This window comes from Cyphomyrmex costatus, unplaced genomic scaffold (assembly GCF_001594065.2).
Source record: "Cyphomyrmex costatus isolate MS0001 unplaced genomic scaffold, Ccosl1.0 scaffold164, whole genome shotgun sequence".
In the NCBI taxonomy this organism is placed as follows: domain Eukaryota; kingdom Metazoa; phylum Arthropoda; class Insecta; order Hymenoptera; family Formicidae; genus Cyphomyrmex; species Cyphomyrmex costatus.
This window is the reverse complement of record NW_017275653.1, coordinates 435,327-459,671: the sequence shown is the minus strand read 5'-3', so window position 1 is coordinate 459,671 and position 24,345 is coordinate 435,327. Positions and strand designations below refer to the sequence as shown.

The 24,345-nt window shown below is 26.5% G+C and overlaps 2 protein-coding genes across 3 annotated transcripts; both read left to right on the top strand.

Annotated features, from left to right (window-relative positions):
* The first annotated feature begins 1,584 nt into the window (after window positions 1-1,584).
* Window positions 1,585-19,217, top strand: LOC108771634 (uncharacterized). Its single transcript, XM_018536974.1, has 13 exons — window positions 1,585-1,725; window positions 2,947-3,064; window positions 3,311-3,531; window positions 8,007-8,126; window positions 8,224-8,341; window positions 8,415-8,633; window positions 13,405-13,471; window positions 13,564-13,648; window positions 17,657-17,778; window positions 18,218-18,334; window positions 18,444-18,534; window positions 18,865-19,000; window positions 19,068-19,217. The coding sequence occupies exons 1-13, from the start codon at window positions 1,585-1,587 to the stop codon at window positions 19,130-19,132; spliced, it is 1,620 nt and encodes a 539-aa protein (XP_018392476.1). The 3' UTR covers window positions 19,133-19,217.
* Window positions 19,218-21,517: 2,300 nt separating this feature from the next.
* On the top strand, window positions 21,518-23,989 carry LOC108771711 (tRNA (uracil-5-)-methyltransferase homolog A). Of its 2 annotated transcripts, XM_018537070.1 has the most exons (9): window positions 21,518-21,819; window positions 21,895-22,047; window positions 22,212-22,404; window positions 22,487-22,614; window positions 22,703-22,953; window positions 23,019-23,253; window positions 23,336-23,528; window positions 23,604-23,627; window positions 23,706-23,989. In XM_018537070.1, the coding sequence occupies exons 1-9, from the start codon at window positions 21,520-21,522 to the stop codon at window positions 23,837-23,839; spliced, it is 1,611 nt and encodes a 536-aa protein (XP_018392572.1). In that variant the 5' UTR covers window positions 21,518-21,519; the 3' UTR covers window positions 23,840-23,989. The 2 variants fall into 2 exon arrangements, with proteins under 2 accessions (XP_018392572.1, XP_018392571.1); XM_018537069.1 differs by having other exon boundaries at window positions 23,604-23,989.
* Window positions 23,990-24,345: the final 356 nt, after the last annotated feature.

Here is a 24,345-nt window from a genome sequence, read left to right as displayed (position 1 = left end):
TTATTAAAATGTTGTGTACATTGTGGTTATGTTCTAAAATTTACTGCTAGTATTGAAAATTTATAGTGCACGTAACGTGAACTATAGATTTTTAGTACTGGCTGTAAATTTTGGAACACAACCTGTATCTCCATAAATTAATTTTTTAACTTCTTTCGTAACCAAACAAGTGTATGATTATCATTATTTAAAAAAAAATTAGTAAGAACAAATTTTCCTTTCTTTTTTTCTTTCTTTATTCTTATATATTTAATTTTCCTACATTTTCTTTGCGCATATAACTATAATATTTTAAAATAAGAAATCTATTATTTTGTGATTATATTCATGTTATGATTTTATTATTTAGTTCCACGAAGCGTTATTATAGTTCAAAAATAAAAATAATTTCTAATTTTAATATAATTAAGTTATTTTGCCACTTTTTTATCGTAATGTTATCTTATTATCTAATTATCTCTAAAAATGATAATAAATCAATTGGTCGAATTAAAATGTTTCTCCATTTAGTATAGACTCAAAAAATTTGTTGCTAATATATTCCTAGTTTACCAACTAATAAATTCAATAATACAAATGTAACACAATACATATTGCATGTAAGTTATATTATTCAGCGTAAAATTAAACAATGATATCATGTCACTATTAATTAACATGTTGAATTTAAATAATTTACTTATTTTTATAAGAAAAAAAATATAAATTTATATTTTTTTTATAAAAATTAAAAATTTATTTTTTTCTACAAAAATAAAAAAAACATTTTTATATATGTATAAACTTTTTTAAGTATAACATATATATATATATATACACACACAAATATATTTGCTTACAAAGTTTACACAGTAATTATAAAATTTATAATACAATGAATAATGCTTAAAAAAAGCATTAAACTATCAACTTCAAAATTTTATTATTCAACAATTTGTAATGTAAAAAATAAACGAGTAATATAACATAGAAATGAAACGAATTTAAATAACACAATGTGTTATTTCGATAAAATTCTATTAAAGTCATGTTCCATAGTGATAACCTTGCTTCCGGAATCTCAGTCTTTCTTTTATTCAGCTTTGATCAAGTGAAGAATTATTTGCGTTTATTATACAGAAACTGACTATTCACTCAATTGTGCAGCAGGATTAAAGTAACGTCTACGACCACTCGAATAAAACTGAAGAACGATCGTTAAGAAGAACGCAAAATAATAAATGCGCCTGCGTCAACTTTTAGAGAGAAAAAAAGCATTTTTTCTTTTGAGTACTATTAATTTATCTGCACACTTTGCGAAACAAATTTTTGTCTTGCCACTAATATTTTCGCGACAGTTACATTATCTGGAAAATAAATTGTATCTAATGACACACTATACCTTCTTTTCTCAGCAGTATGATACATAAACTTTTCTATTGTTATTTAGTATCTATAGTTATCATTATTTCGTATAATAACACAAAAAATGTATGATAAAATTTTAAAAGCAAAAAGTAGAAATCTTGAATAAAATATGATGAGAAAAATTGAGGTCTTTCTCGGCACCTTTCGGAATAATCGTACTTCAGCTTTCGTGTAAAGATGAAATCTTTCAGCAAACGTTACAGATTGCAAGAAATACTATTAAACGTACTTGGTTTATGGCCATATAACAATACGATGTATCAACGTATTCAAAGAATATTTTTCTCCATTCTGATTTTATTTTCCATACTCCTACAGGTATTCTTACATTCATTACATTTAAATAACTTGAATATAAAACCGTTATACAATATAATAACAAAATTACTTGTGCAGTATTGTGCAACAAGTAGACAATTGTTTTAATAATTCTGACATTTAAACAAAATTACATAAAATGTGATTCAGAAAAACTTAAGCGTCTATTAATTCTGTATTATCTACATGTGTGGTGTGTATGTATGTGTTGTGTGTGTAGTGTGTGTGTTGATGTGTGTATATATTAGGATAATCGGAAAATTCGTTTCAAATCTTCTATGTAAGTTCAGGACGCACAATATTTTACTCAAAACTTTACTAAATCAAATACATACCGCTTTGATCAATAAATTTTGCTCGAATAGCTGCATGATATCCTTTTGCTTTATTGAAGGTTTCTTGCTGTCAAATAAATGATAGAGATAAATAAAAATTTCAAAAACACAAACTTTATTTAAAAAAAAATTTTTTAAGGAGAGAAATAATTTAGACGAGGCAAAATCGGGAATACGGATTAGATGAGGACAAATGTTCCATTTTCTTTGGAACAAAAAATTCATATCTTTGGAAGCTTCCAAAATTCAAAAAGCGGTACAAATTATTTGTTTCAATAAAGTTACTTTTTAAGTAAAATATTTTATACTAACATAAAAGATTTGAAATAAATTTTCTGAATCAAAATTTCTGAACCTAATACTATAAAAAAAATATATATATAGTAATTAACAAGTGTGAATATATATATGTATATGTATAATAGAATAAATGATCAAGATTTCTCTCTCTCTCTCTCTCTCTCTCTCTCTCTCTCTCTCTCTCTCTCTCTTAATAAAGTATGTATATTATTATAGATAGGAAAGATTATAACAAGCGGATCTAATTTAGAAAATCTTCTTCATGTTTTGTCATTTGCCGTACCTTGTCTAGTGGTCACTTTAAAATATGCTACATTCTGTATAAGATCTGAAGATGTGAGAGTTTTACATTTTTTTACATTATATTTATTTCAAATATTATAAATGTTGTATATCTTTTGTAATGTAATTTTAATGCAATTAAGATATTTTATACAAAAAATGTTAAAAATTTTTATTTTATACATATTACGTTATATTGCATTTAAGTATTTCTACATTGTATTTGTTCTTATTTTTATTTAAAAAATATGTATATCAAAATTTATATATAATAACATATATAAAAATAAATTATTAACAATAGATAAAGAAATTAATAGATGAAATAAACTATCATTGGAATTCAACAAAATGCAAAGAGGAATTAAAAATTTTACAACAATACTCCTACATCACAAAATTATTGACTATTATGGTAACAGGTATGTATGTGTGCGTGCGTGCGTGCATGTGTGTGTATTGTGTGTATACAAAACTCTTTAACATGTGATAGCTACACAAACGTTGAGATTAGATATTTTCTAATATAACTTTAATTTTACTGGAATTTTTTATTTAAAGCTTTAATAGTTTAATTAAAAGAAAATATATATTATATATACATTGTAAATACATATATATATTGTAACTGTAAATAATTTACTTTTATATCTTGATTGATTTTATAGGTATTCTATATTCAAGTCTGTGCATATTTGTAATGATACAAATATTACCCAAATTCCTTGACATAGTGTTACCCTTAAACGAATCACGGCCACTTAAACTTTTGGGTTTAGCTACGTTTTTTTTCGATCAAGAAAAGTACTTCATACCAATAATGATGCACATGATCATAGCACTTTTGGTAGAATCATCTACCATAATAGCTACGGAAACAACGACCTTGGTATATTTACAACATGCTTGTGGGCTATTCAAAATTACTAGGTAATGATCGAGACAAAGAATTAAATTGATATATTAAAAAATTTAATTTTGCAACTAAAACATATAGCATATATTAAAGTACGTTTTAATTTAATTCTACGTCAATTTTACATTTTCATATTTCTCATTGCATTTATATATGTAAAATTATCAGCATGAATACGTTTTACTGTTATAGTTTACGCATAAAACATGCATTTGAATGCGAAATACAAATCTCTGCAGAAAAACATAAAATATATTACACAAATATTGTCAATGCAGTAATCAGTCATAATAGAGCTCTCGAGTACGTAGCAGTATATATGTTACTAATATTTAAAAAACACTATACAAGAAGATCAGAGGAGGGAAATTCCAAATTGTAAATTAAATTAAAATGAAATAATCGCACACTCAGAATGAACGATATATTATAATATTATAAATTCATGAAAATACCATTAATTTTAAAATATTATTAAAGGTTCTTTGATTTTTTAAATTCCTGCTTCGAAACATCTTTCTTCCTCTTACTTATATTAGGCACGTCTTCTCTAAGTATCAACATGTTTCGCGTAAGTGCTAACTGTACAATATGTTACAAGATTGGAATGTTCCTTTATAACAGTAACATACGTGTTACTTTTTATAAACAGAACTAATGGTAAAACATGGTTACCTTTGCATAGCTAGCCCTAAATGACTTTTGACTGACTTTGATGTTGACCTTGACCTTCAAGGTGGTCAAAGTCATTGACATTTTGCGGTGCTCGCTACTTGTTAAAGTCATTAGAATGGATTTATGTAGATAAAACTCTAAACTAGTCTCTGCTGTATAGTAACCTTCTTTTATAATAAACTTATTTTAATATATGTATATACATGTATGCATATTATATATGTATATACATATAATAAAAAAATTTAAAACAATGTATACAATGTAAAAAGGCTATAGGAGTCAACGCTGATTGAACAATAGCGATAATTTTAATAATAATCAAATATAATATTTAACATATAAACATTGAACGTTTCAACTCTATTTCGAGTCATCTTCAGCAAACAATTCCACCCTTTACGGCAACAAGATATTGTGCATCGCAAAATAATATCTTGATAATTAATCTAAAGAGTCTATAACTATTTATTAGTTAGAATGTTTTTGTTATTGTTTATATACATATAAATTTTGTGTTGTTAATTTTTAAAAAAGTAACTATTGTTAGCAAAAAAGTAACAATAATGATAAGGACTTTACACGTAAGTTACTTAAGTTACTTTCCAATCCTGATAGTTACAATATACATATTATTATTGCATATATATATACATATTATTATTGCATATATATATACATTATATTATGACAAAATAATAAAATCACAGCTTGTCACTAAAGTATACTTTTATGGTAAAAATTTAAGTCATTTCTATTATGCATTGTTGAATATAATACGAGAAATAAAAATTTTATGATATAAAACATTTTCTCGTGCATATTAGCTTTTTCTAGCAGGATTCAAGAAAGAAATTGAAGAGTTACTTCTGATTGCAATATTTGTCATCGTTCACTTTATTTACATGTTCTTGGGCAATTTTACGGCGCAGATGGTAACAAACTGCAGTGCTGACATATTTTACAAAATGTATGTTATTTGCAATATTTTTATTTTTCAATTATTTTTTTGTAGAATTCTACAATAACAATTTTGTATTATCAAATTTATATATAATTTTTGAAGTAATAAAAAATATATACGTAGAATTTTAGAATAATAATTATACATATATGATTTTATTGCATACTTGTCAAAGATCAAACACTGCAGTTATTGATTTTATTTATATTGATTAAAATATATTTCTATTATGAATATATGACACATTAAACATGTTTTAAGAATAAATTCATCTAAATTTTGCTGTCTAGATGCGAATTACCTTGGTATTCTGTCCCTATTCCATTACAAAAACTACTGCAATTTATGATGAAAAGAAGCATAAAAAGTTCTAAATTTATTATGTATAGTGTATTCAATGGATCACTTGAATTTTTTGCTTCGGTAAGTGTTATATAAAAAATAAATGTATGATTTAGTAAAATAATAGTAGATTTCAAATGTAACAAAACATTCACCTAATTTTAAACTATATTTTTCCACAATTTACTTATAATTTGTTTGTAATAATTATGTTACAAGAAATTAAACTGTAATACATAAACAGTGCCTTTAATTATACATAAATTTCATTTTTATTAAATATTATAATAAAAAAAAAATAAAAATTATGTACATATAAATAACAGTTTTAAAATTAAAGTTTAATTAAATTTGCTAATAAAAATCAAGTTTGATACCTTATTTGCGACGGTATATTAATCTTTTTAATACTGAATATTTACTTACTATTAAAACTGGACGTACATATGTGTAATAAATATGTTATATGTCCATAAAACTCACAATGCACTATTTACTGATATGTCCATAGCATTGAAGAAGATTAATACAACAATTTTATAAATAGGATTAATTTTAATAAATGATTTATATTTCAGCTCGTGAGCTGCTCCTTATCTTATTTTACAATGTTTTTGTCAATACGTTAATGTTCTTCTGGATGATATATGCGTAATACCGCAAACGAATGTTTCCTTCAAAATAACTGTGCTGATTAATCATCAAAATACGAATTTACTTGCAACGAAAAATTATAATTCACATATAGATATGATTACTATTACTTATGTTCACTGTAGTATGATTACATTAAATATTGTGCTTATTAAAACACCATAAATATTATTTTAATTTATTAAACACTACATACCGTCTCTTTTTTGTTTTTACACGATATATAATTTATTATAATTTATTCAGGCTGAAAACAATTCTGAACAATTTTGACTCATCTATACATGCACAAATTTATACGTATGTAAGAGAATACCAAAAAAACATACATCAAAAGTATAAAATATTGAAATAAAATATATATACAAAAGAATTTGTATAAACACCGGTTTACATTTACAATAAACATACCAGCGTTTACATTCCTTTTTCATTTCATGTAGTGAATGCAGTTTCCATGTTGTTATAAAAATGTTTATCAAAAATGTGAGATTTCGGATATTTTTGAATAAAAAGCAGAAGGAAAAAAAATTGTTTTCAGGTTGTATCACTTTTCAGAGCACAACATGCGTTATATATATATATACATAAAAACAAAAATGACGAAATATATTAATTGTTTTTGTTAAAATAATTAATGCCTAGCAAATATTATTGCGTTAATCATATCATTTTGGCATTTTCTTATTAGAGTCGTATAATACTGTATATTAAAATTAATGTTTTTTGAAATAGAAATAAATATAGTTAAAATTTAAGTCTTTAAATACAGTTTTAAGATATCATAAAAAATTACAGAGTCGTATTCACATCTTAATACGTTACTTAAGGTTTTGAAATAAGAACCGACTATCAATACTGGTCTTAATTTAGTATGTCTATAATTAGTTACATATATACGTCGAAGGAAAGTACCACGATGTCTCACGTCTCAAATAGGACTGATAAAGCATTGAAAATGCGTGAAAACGGAGTTGTAATTGCGCTTGCGTCGATCGAATATAAGAAGCAATGGTAGATAATAGAATAGAAATAACTCGTAATATACTTTGTAAGTGGTAACATATTAGGTTTCCCAAACTTGTGAATGCTTTAGTCAGATATATAAGATAAAAGCATAATTTTTTGAACCAGTTATTCAACACAATTTTGTAATTTTTTGATATTATAGAATTTTATAATTTTGACATTAATGCACAATATTTGCACGATATTTGCAAACAAAAATAAACGTGGAAAATGTAAAATTATGATATAATATGTTAGCCAGAGGTATAGAAAGGATGTTTCTAGACAAAATATAGCACAGATGTATTGTTGCACTTGTACCGAAATGACTTGTACGGCGGATAGTTATTACATTATTAATCGAAACTTGTTACTATGTATCGGCTTGTGGCCATATCAAAGATTTAGTTTTAGATGTATTCTAGTGACATTAATGATCATAATACTTATGTCTAGCATAATATTTCAGGTATGGCAATATTTTAAAATTTTTAATTATTTTCAAACTATTTTGTTATTTACAATTATTTGATATAAAAATTAACAAACGGAAAATCAAGTAAAGACTGAGCGCATAATAAATTTTAATTAATCGTATTAATTTAAATAAATTCTCTATAAGAAAATTTTAATCCCATAAAATTCTGACAAATTCAATGATGCCTAGAATGGTCATATTTGTATGTATTAAACGATTTCTTTATAATCATTACAAAGATATTCTAACTAAAAGTCAATAATATAACGAAATTAATTAATCAAATTTATTAAAGATAAAATATCTGGAAAAAAGTAATGCTTTCAGTTTACAACTTTCTGCACGAGAGAGTACAGCATGGAGCTTCTTTTAAAGATCCTCGCATATAGTGTTCCATGGTTGAGCTATGTATTGAGATATAACGTTCATTGGTTAAATACGAAAAAGGTAATTGTATTTAATGTTAAAACACTTTTAAAAATATTTTAAAGACATTTATTAGAAAAAATGACGGATAATTATTATTTTGAATTCTTGAACGTAGATGCAAGACCTGATAGAACGAGTACGTTTCGACTGGAATGAATTAAGCAACGCGCATGAACTCGAAATAATAAAAAAGTATTCAGCTATCGGAAGACTTATTACATTATTTACGACATGTAAGCAACATTTCAAATAACTTTTCAACATGCTAGGTTTGGAAACAATTTAGAGTTAGTTTTATTGTTACAGTGTTTGCCTATTTGGCTATTTTTAGCTTCATTTTAGTACAGCTTCTATTAAATTTTGTCCTGGACATTGCAACGACTACAAATGAATCTCGTATACGGCATCTTACAGCCGAGATTGAGGTTTTTATAGATCAACAAAAGTATTTTACTCCACTTTTATTGTATATGTTCCTTGTTGTTTTGTGTGGTATAACTACAGTGATAGCCATGGAAACACTTTGTATGTCATATACTCAACATGCATGTGGATTATTCGAAATAGCGAAGTAAATTTAATGTTTTAATCCATTAAGTAGAAGATTCCTACACATTTTTTTCTATTTCAAATTCTTGTAACTCGAGTTCTAATTAAAATTTTTTAATCGAAGTTGATATTGTAGATTATAAAGTTACTTTTTTTTAGAAATCTAATTAACGATGAGATCGAATGTCTCTCTTTGAAAAAAAGAAAAAAGTTTAAAGTAGAAATAAAATAATGAATCCTGCCTTTTTTTTAACAAATATTTAATTATTTTAACTAATCAATGATTTTGTTTAATAAAATATATCGATACAATTATTATTTAAATGATGTATAATAATTATATCGATGTATTTTACTAAAAAAACAAAATTACTTATTAGCTGATTACTTATCACAATAAATGGGCAGAAATATATATGAGCTTTGCTCATTTTTTTCCTTTAATCTTTACTTTCTTAGTTTCTGTTTCTATCTATATATCTTGAACATTTTGATCAGAACTCAAGACACAAGTAGTTAAGATAGAAAAGCACATAGATAACCTATTTAATAAGCTAATAAGCGAATCAACTTATTTTGATAACCTTTACAAATTATTTTATTTTTCAGCTGTCGTATAAAGCAAGCTTTGCATAAAGGTATGGCACGAGACGTAATATCTATTGCTGAAAAAAACTTAATAATATGCCAAGAAATAATCAGTGCGGTTGATATACACAGGAAAGCAATCGAGTCTGTAATTCTTATTAATTCAAAAAACAATTTTATTTTATAACGTAATTTTTCTTTAAATTATTCATTCCTCAATAAAAGTTAAATTATATATTAATATATAATTTAAAAAATTTCACGTACAAGGAATCTTATAAATCGTATGTACGCGTAATTATCGACATTAGTCATTTATATTGTAAATTTATTCTGCTCATATCTTTATTCAAGATTTATCGAAATGACAAAAGCGAATTTTGAGTGGATGTATTTCATTGCGATACCATGCGCCGTTCTAACGTTAAGCATTAATCTTTATCGCGTGAGTAACTATATATAGATATATTCTTACCAATATTAATGATGCCGAGTAATTAACAAATTTTAGTTGAGTATATTGTAAACACAGCACTTGCGTATACCATTGTATTCGTAGATACAAGTTCTGCACTTGTCACAAATTAAGTAAAACCGATCGTCTATGTGATCGTAGCTCTCTCGGCTAATAACGACTGAAGCATATGGGGATTTGATAACAACTGTTCTGTTTGTTCTTGGCCATATTTGGTACTTGTTCTTTTGTAACTATGTGGGACAAGAGGTGATCAATCATAGCAGCGATATTTTTCATAAAACGTGAGATTATATAATAGATATGCACCATAATATACTAGAGAACAGTTTTTATTTTAAATTTGTTTCAATCTTGAAATTTATACACTCTTCTAATTACGTAGATACAACGTACAATGGTACATGACATCATTGAAAGTGCAAAAGTTATTATTGTTTATAATGCAAAGAACCACGCGTTATTGCACGCTCATGGTTGGTGGCTTGTTCATTCCGTCGTTAGAAGGATTCGCTACGGTAAAGTCTTTACACTAATAATAATTTACCAAACATTTTAGCTTTAGATAATCAAAAATACAATTTCCACGTTTTAGGTTACAAGCATGTCACTTTCGTATTTCATGGTAATTTATTCTATTCAATGAGCGTGCTCGTAAAATAAAATTTAAATATCATTAGTCGAACACACATAGTTTGTCATAATCCAATAATTCCTATATGCTTGTAGCAAATGCTAACATAATAATTTAATAAAATACACGAAAACAATTTATAAGATTACATTAAAACGTATAATAATTTTTAAATAACAAAAACTCTTGTACAATTCAAATATAAATTTGGAAAGAAAAGAGCACTAGGAGTTAAGCGCAGATAACTTTACGCAAACGCTGATATATCAAGCAAACTTATTTATTATAATATTGTAATTTATTTAAATTATAATAAAAAGTTATGCTTTTAGCATAATTATTATAATAAATAAGTTTGCATATCAGCATTTGCGTAAAGTTATCTACGCTTAACTCCTAGTGCCCTTTTCTTTCCAAGTTTATATTTGAATTATGTTCATTATCGTTTATTATAAATATAACTAAAAATAAAGTTTTACGGAATTTATTAAAATATATTTTACGGAACTATGCGTAATGCAAAAATATATTATAATATACTAAAGGTTAATATAACACTAGTCAACAAAATACACGCAACATTAACAATCGAACTACGTTTCTGAAATAGGAAAAATGTTATTGCTTCATTACATCATACATTTTTTATCAGGTTTGTAAAATTAATTTGTCTTGAGAATAAAAAGGATTTATTATTATATTGTATGATAAAATTATTATCATCATTTAAAATATCCACTTAAGAAATATTTATGTATAGGTAATTTAACATTAATAAATTAATTTATTAAAAAGAGCAATATATACATATATATAATACATATAAACGCACATTTTATACGATATAGTGAGTTTTAAGTGTATGTTACAGTGCAAATAATGCATTGCATCAATAGTTACGATAGCTTACTAATTTATGATTTCGATGTAATCCAAAATAAGTCTTCACAGCACATATAATGTAATTTTCATAATGCTCGTTAAGCACGGTACAAAAATTGCAGTTTCTTGTGATTATAATCTTTCTCGTTGATCTCAAATGATACTAGCACACATTTCAATACGCAAAGAAAGTACTGTAATGCTCCGCGTCTGGAACAGAAATGGAGGGACGTCTGAAACGTGTGAAAGCGACGTTACATTTGCGCTTGCGCCGATCGAACATAGGAGAGAAATATCAAATATAATATACACACAAATAAAACTTTATTGCATACAAATAATATCGCGTTCACGCGAAGATTATAAATACAGATATGCTCTAACCAAATATGCTCCGAAACTATAATTCACATGATTATAGTAAAAATAAGTACTCTATTGTAATTTTTTACATAAGTGCAGTATTTTATCTAAATGCATATAAATTGAGAATTATAAACTACAATCAAACAGACCGAACGTATGATATAATTTGTGAAAAGAAATTCGGCAATAAACACGTTATGACAGTTGCATTGAAATGGCAAGATTGTCCGGTGAACGATTACTATACAATTAATCGAAGTTTGTTACTTTCTATCGGATTATGGCCATATCAAAAATCTATTTTTAGATATATTGCAATAGTGTTTATAACAATAATGCTTGTATTGTCTGTGGTATTCCAGGTAAATAATTTCTTTAATTTAATAATTCTCTTGAACACTATTTAACATAAAAATGAGTAAAACAAGGTACACTAAAAGACATTACTGCATAATTACTGTCATCAAAAAGAGGATATTCTTTTTTTGTACATACGTTAAATTGTGACAAAAATTCTAATAAATTTAGTAATATTTAAATCAAAGTTTTATATTTATGTTTTTTATTTTGAATAACTTTTTGATATATTTTAATTAAAATAATTATACTAGTTTATAGTAAAAAATGCTTTAAATCAGACAGGGTGTTTTTATAGGTTTTTAGATGTTAAAAATGATGGCGCAAACTGAATTTTACCAGCATATTAGGTTTATAAAATAATTGAGGTTTATATATAAACAAGTATTAAAAAATGACTTTTTTTATATAAAAAAAAGCTTAATATTAAAAAGTAAAGTTAAAAAAAAATGTAGATTAAAAAGTAAGATACTAAAAAAAAACATATTAAAAAATATTTGTTTAAATGCATTTTGTGAGAAATAAATACATTCATCTCTTTTGATTAGAATAACAAGATAACATTTGTATTTATAAAAAATGGCAAATAACATAAAAAAAAGTTATTTTTAGCACATTACATCTCAATTATAATATTTTAGAAACTTGACGTACTGGTAAAATTTGTCTAGCATTATATTTCTTTCGGTATTCAGAAATCTGGAAGAAACATCTTGTTTGGTCCATAATTAAAAAAAAGATTTTCCTCTAAACTAATTTTGTAATGTAAAAGTAGAAATAATATAGCAGAGAATGTCACTTTTAGCTAACAACTTTCATCACGACAGAATACAATATAGATATTCTTCTACATGTCTTAGCGTACGCCGTTCCATGGCTAGGCTATACGTTAAAATATAATGTTCTTTGCCTAAACATAAAACGGGTAAAAGTATCAGGAATCAAACTTATAAAAAAACTTACAGGAAAAGGAAATAATAATAATAATCAATTATATTTAAGAATTTTTTGTGGAAAAAGAATAATATAAATAACAGTTATATATTTTATAAATACAGGTACAAGATCTTATGAAACGAATAATTTGTGATTGGAATGAATTAAACAATTTACGAGAAATTGAAATAATAAAAAAATATGCAAATATTGGAAGATTCATCACAATAATTACAACATGTAAGCAATATTTTGAATATTTATTTTGTACTTCGATCACTTTAATTCATGTGTTAATTGTTTAATTACAGTGTTTATCTATATATCTATTTTTTGCTTCATTCTGATACAGTATCTATCAAACTTTTTTTTTAATATCACATTTGATAAAAATGAATCCCATCCACGACAGTTGCCAGTCCTAATTGAATGTTTTATGGATCAACAAAAAAATTTTTGTTTAATCTTAATTATAATGTGTTTGGCTGTCGTATGCGGTTTCACTACAGTGGTAGCTACCGAAACAATTCATATGTCTTACACACATCATGCGTGCGGTTTATTTGAAATAGCTAGGTGTGTAAAGCAAAGTTAAGTTTTTCAAGAAATTAAATTAATTTTAACAGTGTTTATACAAAAACATGTTGCAATAACGTTATCACTTTTAGCTATCGCATAGAACAAACATTGCTCAAAGATACGATACAAAATATTGCATCTTCTTCCGAAAGAAGCTCGATAATATGTCGAGGGGTAATCAGTGGATTCAATATGTATAAAAAAGCAATCGAGTTCGTAATTATCATATGTATGATACATACAATTAAAAATTTTTTTTTATTGTGCATTGTCATTTTCCTTTAAATCTTCTAATCCATCTTGATTCCATCAAGTATAAATAGACTTACGAAATTTTACAAAAAGTATAAATTATTTGTAACTAACAAATATAAATTGGATAAATTAACATATAATAAAGTATTATTCATAGTTATTTATATAATATATAAGGGAGACCAGAGACAAAAGTAACAGGATACAATAGTAACATCGTTAATATTTCTTAAACTATAACAGATATATGTACGTAGTCGCGTGGTAAAATTCTATAAACAGATACCAGGGATTGAATCGTTCGTTACGTGCTGATTTTCGCGAAACGTACACGAGTGCAGAAACAGAAATTATTTTTTCCATATATCAAATAACTTTTATTGAGTGCACAAAATTAACAAATTTTTTTCTTTATAACAAAAGTATAATGTATTATCTTTAATATATTTTAATAATTATCCGTGTTGATGTTTTTCACATTTTAATTGATTTTTATCTAGGTTTTTATTTAAAAAATTTACTCTGTTAATTTTAAATGTTAATTTTAACTCAAAGACGTTGAGTGGATTTTCTGAGACATGCAAAAATGTTAACATTAATACAAAAATGTTAATTAAATTAAAAAATAAAATTAACATTTTATATTTTTTACAATGTAGCAACATCGATGCCTGTGGGGTCGGTTGTTTACAATTGTCTCCGAACTTACTGATTTCATTTTAGTATTGTTTTGTACAATATTATTTTTATACACTGTTCCTTTATATTTCAATTTTATACTTATTAGAGAGAGAATATTTTTTTCGTTTTGTCTTTTTCATAAATTTTATTATTATTAAATATAACATAGTACCTACATATAGTAAATACATATGATAACATATATAATAAATATTCATAATTATACAGTTTTATTAATAAAATCAATAAAATAACCATTATTTTATTTATAAATAATGTAGTACAATTGTCTTCCTCTACTGTAACAATCGTCCCAGAAATTGGGACGGTTGTAACAAAATTCCTCATAGTCTTTAAACAAACATAACTTTTTTCTAGTTGGACATTGGCACTTTTCTAGTTGTACATTGAACAATTGAATCAAAGAAAATTTTGTAAATAAATAAATTCTACATCTAAAGATATATACTTGTTTAATATAAATACATATTAACATATTATATTTTAACTGCTATAACACTTCAAAGTTAAAAAAATGTTACTTTTGTTCCTAGTCCCGCGTGAGCGTGTGTATATATGGTATGTGTACATACATATACATATATGAATATTTTTCACATTAGTTAAAATTTACTGTTATTTAGATTTATTGAAATATTGAAAAAAAGCCATATATGGGCGTATTCATTATTATTGCCATTAGGAGTACTATCATTGAGCATTAATCTTTACCGTGTAAGTAATAATTAATGTTCATTATTTGATATTACATATATCATGTATGGTATGTATATCTTAATTAGATATTTTATCTATGTTTCTTCTTTGTTGGAGTAAATTAATCATTTTCGTACTGTATAGCTTTCTCGGTTGATAGCATCCAAGGAATATTTTGAAGTGATTGTTAGTTTTCTGTTCGTTGTTGGTCATTTTTGGTATATGTTTTACTGTAATTATATGGGACAAAAAGTAATCGACCATAGCAGCGACGTTTTTCACAGAATGTACGTAACATGTGCATTAACGCTTAATTGATTATTTCAATATGATTTTAGAAATTCTTTTATTATTTAGACTGTTTGTTTTGCTTATACTTATGTGAGACTATTAAGTATAAATAAAACGAACAGTTTATTAGACAATTAGAATAAAGAATTAAAAACAGTTTAACCTATCATTTATCGAAGCTTTTTGTTTATAATTTTCTAATAGTAAACTTTTAGATACAACGTACAATGGTACATAGCTCCGTTAAAAGCGCAGAAATTATTACTACTTGTGATGCAAAGAAGTATGCGACATTGTACAATTGTCGTGGATTGTTTATTCATTTCATCGTTTGAGGGATTTGCCACGGTAAAATTTTGATACTAATAATAATTTATTATTGAATATTTTTACTTTAGATTTGCTATAACATAATTATATTTTAGCTTGCAAGCATGTCAATTTCATATTTTGCGATAATTTTTTCCCTCTTTTAATCATCTGTATAAATTAAAAAACGATGCTGAAAACCTCATGATGCAAACAGTTCTACTGTACTTATATTATATATACTTATGTATATCATACAATATATGATATACTTATATCATACATTTTATCTAGAAATATAATAATACAAATACAATTAATATCTATTAAAATGTCATCATTAGTATGTATAAAATAAATTAAAAATATAAGTTGAGTTATCGACATCACTTTTCAATTTTGGTTTTTTTGAATATGATAATTATGTCGCAATGATTATCATCTCGATTTCTATTATACTCACAATAATATTATATAAGTTTTTCTATTATTACAAGGAAGATGACTAACACTACCGGCTTCATGAAGAAATAAGAAAAAATTTGGCGATGGAAGATGAATGTAAAGTATCTGCGTAAAAACATATGAAGAAAATTGTGCACATTATTATTATTCCCATCATATTTCACTACCATTAGCGAAAATGAATTATTTATAATTCACTAAACTATTTCCTTCCATTTTTCTATGATATACATTTAATGACAAAAAATAGTCTCTTTTATAATTTCCTAATAGTATCTATTTTATTTCTTTTGTACAGATCATATTTAATATCGTCTATAGTTCGCTTATTATTCGTTTTATAAAAAGAAATATATCACACGGTATCTATAGACATTAGTTAAAATGAGAATTTTCATATAAGTCATCGGCAGAACAGTATTTCAGTGTCGTGTAAACATGGTCTTTGTTGGGAGTCGTTACTATAGAATCAATCGAATACTGTTAACGTGCATTGGTCTATGGCCATATTATACACAACGTGCGAAATACATTTATTGCATATTTTTATTTCTCCTTCTTTTGTCTAATATCTTTTTTCAGGTTCGTCGTCTATCCGGGTTCGATATTTGTTTATAACTAGTTATTTATTTCCATAATGTTAATTATTTTGTGATTAATAATTTATTATCATATATAATGTACACACTATTTTTTTATTTTATTATGTATTTGCCAGTAATCTTTTTTTAAAAATACGATATAAGTTTTTATGAATTCGCGAATTTATATTATTATTTTTATAATATCTATTATTAATTTGTAATAAGTATCTCAAAATTTTAGAACTTATTTGCATCAAATACAATATTAGATATTAGACCATTATACAATTATTATCATGTACATTATACAAATATTTATATAAATTCTGTAGATGAACGATATATGTATAATTTTAGTTATCATCGTTTATAACTAAGGAATATACCGTAGATCTTCTTTTAAATGTTTTATCGTCCATTGTACCTACAATATTTTTTACACTTAAATATCTTGTTATGCTTATTAATGGCAATAAAGTAAGTTTATAGACAATATAATTGAATTTTATAATTATAATTGAATTAAATTATATAACTGTGAAGTACGTTTGGAAAAGTTAAATAGCTTTTCCTTATATGTCATTAGCAGCTAATTCGATTGGACGTACTCAGTGCGCACTGGTACACATTAAAGCTGTCGTACACAAATTGACGTAAAGATATATTTATTAAAAAACCTAAAAATCGGAAATCCTTAATACACTTTATCGTGTTGTTAGGTAAAATATATATTTTATAATTAAAAATATATGCATTTTACTTTTACACTCAAATTAAATAGATGTACAACGGCTTTATATACAGTACTTAATATACAGTTTGCACTAGTGTATCCAATCAAATTCATCATTAAATATATCATTATAATATCTTTTTCTAGGTGAAAAAGCTTATAGAACAAGTGCAGTATGATTGGAATTCACTAAAAAAGAAAGAGGAACTTAAAATCATACAAAATCGCGCTAACATTGGAAGATCCTGTACAATCATTATGTTACGTGAGTAATAGAATTAACTTGCAAAATATTCTCAATTGTAGTGCAATCACGAAATTAAAATTAAAATAAGAATTATAATATCGTATTATTACAGTATGGATATACACAATATTCTTTCTCTTTATATTAATGTTTTTTTCACCAAATATTCTTAATGTCGTGATGCCATTGAACAAATCACGGAAATTACGACAACTTCCGGTCTCGATGGAATTTTTTATCGATAGGGAGAAATATATCGAATTGTCAACATTGTATTTTTTCCTAATAATCATTATCAGTATTACTATCACAGTAACCATAGAAACACTTTTACAAATGTATGCACAACACACATGTGCAATGTTTCAAATCACTAGGTAATGAATGAATTTTTAAATGCTTTAACAAAAGAACTATAAATATATTAATTCGATATCATATAACAATTCAATTATTTATAGTTACAGAATTGAATGTATCGTGAACAGAAGACAGACAAATTCGTTAGTTTCTCTGGAAAAATTTATTAATCATAAAAGCATTGTGGAGGCTGTCAATAGTCATCGAAACGCTATCGAGTTAGTGTAAAATTTGCAATTTATAAAATTCTGTCCACACACAAGATATTTTTCAAAAATACAAGAAATTATGCTTTACGTATTGTATTAGTGATAATCATTATTCAAGGTTCATCGATTCTGTCAAATCTACTTATTCAGTTGCCCATGTTTTTGGCAGTCCAGTGGGCGTGGTATCGTTAAGTATTAATTTATATCTTGTAAGTTTGTAAAACATCTAATTGTATTATTTAATGATGTAATTGTATCATGTAACAATTTTTAAGAAGTTCTAAGTTTCATAGCTTTGCGAGTATCTTATAGCAGAAGATATTTACGGTACGAGCATATCATTTTTATACGTTGTCACACATTTTTGCTATATGTTTTTTTGTAACTACATTGGTCAGGAAATAATAGATCATAGCAACAATATATTTAAAAAAATGTGAGTGTAAAAAAGATAATATAGATTTCAGTTAAACACATACAAATTTATGTAATTATAGATAGCAGATTAATTTAATACAAATTAATTTATGGTATCATAGATACAACAGCCGATGGTACGCGACTCCATTGAACACGCAAAAAAGCCTCATAATGATAACGTATCAAAGTATGAAGACTTGCACATTGACGATTTGTTTTGGACTATTCATACCGTCTTTGGAAGGTTTTGCTGCGGTAAATTATACAACTTACGTAGGGAATGTGTATAAAATTTTATACTCTTTTATACATTCTATTGCAGCTCATCAGCAGATCATTATCATACTTTATGGTACTTTATTCTGTACGCTGAGTAACAGAACATAATAATATTCAACAATCGTAAATGATAAATACTAGGTTTTCATGAAGAAAGCGTACGTCATGTTAAATAAAATATTTCTGAACCACCAGGGCCTTTAAATCTATTATATATTTGTTTACACTCGAATATTTGTATATTAAGTTAAAAAAAAGTGCAAGTTAATATAGTATTTCTTCAAATACTCATAATTAAAATAAATAGCTCATTAACTTTAATCCGTGCTACACGATTTATTTTATTCGTTCGTATTAAAATCACGATAGAAACTATAATAAATATATAAATTAAACTTTCAATTTGTTTTATTTTTTTTATTAATCAATAATAATTAAAAAGATATTGTGATCAAAAGTTAACTATAGCATCTTCCCCTGAGCTACCCTATGATGATTACATTTTGATAAAAGAGATCAAACAAAATTTATAATCATCGTGATAAAATTCGAAATTTTATAACTAGAACGTTTGTTCGATTTAATTATCTATACGGATTTGATTAGAATTTTTCAGTTGACTCTATAAAACTTCTAATTGTAAGATGCCTCCCCCCCCCCTTCCATGACCCCGACAGCAATATGCAATACTGTGAAAATAACGCGATGGATCAATATCTCATAATTTAATAAAAATGAACTTTATTATAGTGTTTTCAAAAGATGTTAAAATCAATTAAAAATATGTAATAATGACGAATATTCCATTTAAACAATTTTAAATATACTTTTGACTTGATTTTAAAGGCATCTTTTCAAAGTCAATCAAGAGATTACTAATTTTTTCCCCCTCAAAACCAAATTTTATCTCAAATATTTTTGCCTGAAATTTATAGATTTTTAGTAATTTCTTATGTAAAAATCTCACAGCTTTAAAAAAAAAATATGTATTTTAATGTAAATGTCTAGGCTCATAAGGAAAATACATTTCTTTCGAAAATTCATGATTTTTAGTATTTTTCCTAAATTTAAATCAATCGAGATTATTTTTATTGAGAAAATCTGAGAATTTTTTACGTAAAAAGCTGTTATATAATTTTTTAAATATTTATTAATTACTATCGGGTAGAAAAATTCCGAATAAAAAATTGATGTTTTTAAAATGTCAAAAATTGAAATTAATACCACGGCTAGACAGTTTGTTTTAAAGGGAAAAAATGGGTCGCTGTATTTTCCTAAAGAACATCTTCACGGAGTATAAACAATATTAGAGACTATAGGGAAAAATGTTATATGTCAGTTTAAAAAAAAATCAAAAAATAATAAACCTTCCAGGGGTTAAAAAAAATCACCCATATACATATAAAAATAAATAAATTTTTACGAAATTTATTAGAATATATTTTATGGAATCATGTGAAATACAAAAATATATAATAAAGATTAATATAATACTAGTAAATAAGAAAAATGTTATTGTTTCATTACATTATTATACATTTTTTTATCAGGTTTGTAAAATTAGTTCGTCTTGAGAATAAAAAAGATTCATTATCATATCGTATAATATTATTATCATTTAATAAAATATCCACTTAAGGTGTATTTATGTTTCGGCAATTTAACGTTAATAAATTAATGAAAAGAACATACTATACATATTATATATACATATAAACGCACATTTTATACGATATAGTGAGTTTTAAGTGTATGTATAGTGCAAATAAACATTGCATCAATAGTTATGACAGCTTACTAATTTAGGATTTCGATGTAATCCAAAATAAGTCTTCACAATATCTTATAACGTAATCTTCATGATACTCTCGTTAAGCATGGTACATACAGAGATTGCAGTTTCCCATGATTATCGCATTATAATGTTTCTCGTTGACACTATAATGAATCTTGAATGATACTAGCACACATTATTTCAGTACGCAAGGAAACTTGAAAGTTCCGTAATGTTCCGCGTCTGGAATAGAAATGAAGGGACAGAAGGGAAGGGACGTCTGAAACGTGTATAAGCGATGTTACAATTGCGCGTGCGCCGATCGAACTTAAAGGAAAGAACAGTGACGGATTTATACATTTTTGCACCCCAGGCTCTCTCGTGGCCTTTCAGAATTCAGACAAATGTATGTACAATAAAAAAAAAGTTAGCTACCGTCAAAAGATATCACTTTTCCACCAATAAAGCGTCAAAATTTTATTTGTATATGAGTTTATGATTTAAGAAGTATATGTGTCATATAATTTGAAAGGATAAGTTGAGGGCACTCATTTATCACCATCCGGCGATACACGACAAAAACTCCTCAGTAATCTGTAATTCTGATTCCGGTACTCCGCGATTACTTCTTTCTGTTAGGATCGAATGGAAATTGTTAGATGATCTCATGAAAAAGGCCGAGATGACTGCTTCGGGGTTTCTCTCTGCTGACACAAATGCTATGGACCCATTAACATCCAATGTTAACGAGAACGAGAAAAATCCATATGCTTATCTCGATAGAGATCATTTCACTTCTGAGAAGTACAAAATAGAAGTGCGCGGTTTACCAAAATACTATGGAATTGGTGAATTCAAAAAGCTTCTAAACGACAAACTAGATTTACAGTCATGCAAAGTAAAGCCACCCAGGAAAGGCAGCAGTTGGTTGTATGTATGTTTCAGAAGTGAGGAGTGTCGTCAACGAGCTATAACCTCTATAAATGGGATTTTGTGGAAAAACAACAAACTTACCGCACAGGTATTTTTAGTCTTTCATAAATGCTATTTCTAAAATTAAATGTATAATTTTAGATGTTGCTTTTTTTTGACACAGGTAGCTAAACCAGCTCCAGATCCTTTTGTGAAAAAAAAACTAGAAGAAGAGTCCAGCAACAAACGTTTCAAGACTGACAATGAGAATTGTTCGCCTATGGATAGAATCAAATTTATCACTACTCCTTTGTGGAACATGCCATATCCAGATCAAGTAAGGAATTTTACTATGTTCTTGTTAAAAAATCTTTAAATCTCTAAGTATTATTAGACCAAGATTACATTCTGACTGAATATGGCCTTCTTTGCTTATTTGTATTGAATATTTCTTGTTTGATTTTTACACTTATTATTATTAAATTTCTTATACATTTTTAGCTGGAATTCAAGCAGAAGGAGATGAAATCCATCTTAATAAAAATTGGTCAGCAAATGCTTACAGAAAGTAAAATGTTGACAGAATGGCTAAATTCCCAAAAAAAATTATACGATGGATTACCATGCAAACTACAAAATATTCTTTCAGTGGATGTTACTGAAGCATATAGAAATAAATGCGAATTTACAGTTGGTGATTATTTCTTATAGATTTATATGATGGTATAAAAATTTAACCAAGTTCCTTATTTATATTTTCTTTTCTTATGGTACAGGTAAAGACAGCGACCAGAGCAAAATCATGATTGGTTTCAGACTGTCAACTTATGCTTCAGGTTCCACAGCAGTGGGACCAATTGATGATCTTTGTCACATTCCAGAAAATATGAAAATTGCTATAAAGGTAAAATTTAATTGTCAATTGTTTTTAGATGTGATACAGATAAAGATAAACTCAGGATTTAAAAACAAATGTGTATTTTATATTTCAGATATTGGAAACATTTGTACGTGAATCAAACTTAGAGCCGTTTAATCCAGTTGATCATAGTGGTTATTGGAGACAAGTTACTGCTCGAACCACTCGTGCCAATCATTTGATGTTGATAATAGGAATACATCCTCAGAACCTAAGTAACAATGAATTAGACACCTTAAAATCACAGCTAAAAATATTTTTCGAAACTGGAAAAGGTGCTGATGCTCATGTTACTTCATTGTATTTTCAAACAATAGATAAGAAGTAAGTATATTATATAAGAATAGCACAGTATATATATTTTTTATTCATGTATTTTTAATTTACAGAAGTATAGGTGGTGAAAGTAGCGATACCTTGTACCATATTAGTGGAACAGAATATATAGAAGAAACGTTACTCGGAATGAAGTTTCGAGTTTCGCCTCAAGCATTTTTTCAAGTTAATACATTAGGAGCAGAAGTCCTATACAAGGCAGCAATCGATCTTGCTGAACCCACGATGGATACGGCGCTACTTGATGTATGTTGTGGTACTGGAACTATAGGTCTCTGTTTTTCGAAGGTATGATAAATTCAAGCCATTAATTATTTCTATATTATTTTCAAAAAAAGTATTATTATAAATATGATGTTCATTGTTGTAGTATTGCGGCGAAGTATTAGGAGTGGAAATTATCCCTGATGCTATACAAGACGCGAAGGAAAACGCTGTCAAGAATGACATTAAGAATTGCGAATTTTTTGTTGGGAAGGCAGAGGACATTTTGTTGCCTGTTATTCAGAGGACAACGAAATCCAATATCATTGCCATTGTGGATCCTCCACGAGCTGGCTTGCGTATGTTACATTGCAATAATATCCACACCGTTGATATTATGAGGAAATAACTTACCTGTATATTGCTTTTTTTAGATCAAAAGGCTCTACTAACACTGCGTAAGTCAAAAAAATTAAACAGATTGGTGTACATATCGTGTGACCCTCGTGCTGCCATGAGAAATTTAATTGATTTAGCACGACCTAGTTCCAAGCAATATCTTGGTGAACCCTTGGTACCGGTAAAGGCTATTGCGGTTGACATGTTTCCTCATACTAAGCATTGCGAATTAATATTGTGTCTTGAAAGGCTATCGAAGGCGATGAAATGAAACGAATGTACCATTTAAAAAACAGTAAAAAAACGCTAAGCATATTTGCATGTTCTTCCATTGTATGTATATAATAACGTACATATGTATATAGAGAGAATACTAAGTAACTCTAAAAAAGATTTTAAGGAGTGATTTCTTAGACAAATTCAAGACGAAAACCTTGAAAATTTCGAAAGTCGTCAAAGTTACTTTGATAAAACTTTAAACATACAAAATTTCATCAAATAACGAATGATTTTCGAAATCTTTCTCAATTATTTTTTCTTATTAGTATGATATTTGCAACTGATGAAGTTAGTGTTAATCTAAATGTATTTTTTTATTAAAAACAATAAATATTAATTATTCTAATGTCTGTTTTGCTCGTCTTTAATCGATTCTTTTTTATTATTTATGTAATATATTTAAAAAAATTCGTTTAAATGATTTTCTGTAACATTTACATACCATCATGTAAAGTATATGTAGTATATAATAGAGAGAGACAGAGAGAGAGAGAGAGA

Bases quoted from the DNA above. Each gene is read 5' to 3' on its own strand.
- LOC108771634 (XM_018536974.1), top strand. From the start codon at position 1,585: ATGAAATCTTTCAGCAAACGTTACAGATTGCAAGAAATACTATTAAAC. The intron at 3,532-8,006 runs GTATATTTACAA...TAATGCTTTCAG, and splicing joins CTACGGAAACAACGACCTTG to TTTACAACTTTCTGCACGAG. The intron at 18,335-18,443 runs GTTAGTGTAAAA...TCATTATTCAAG, and splicing joins AGTCATCGAAACGCTATCGA to GTTCATCGATTCTGTCAAAT.
- LOC108771711 (XM_018537069.1), top strand. From the start codon at position 21,520: ATGGACCCATTAACATCCAATGTTAACGAGAACGAGAAAAATCCATAT. The intron at 22,405-22,486 runs GTGATTATTTCT...CTTATGGTACAG, and splicing joins TAAATGCGAATTTACAGTTG to GTAAAGACAGCGACCAGAGC. The intron at 23,254-23,335 runs GTATGATAAATT...TCATTGTTGTAG, and splicing joins TAGGTCTCTGTTTTTCGAAG to TATTGCGGCGAAGTATTAGG.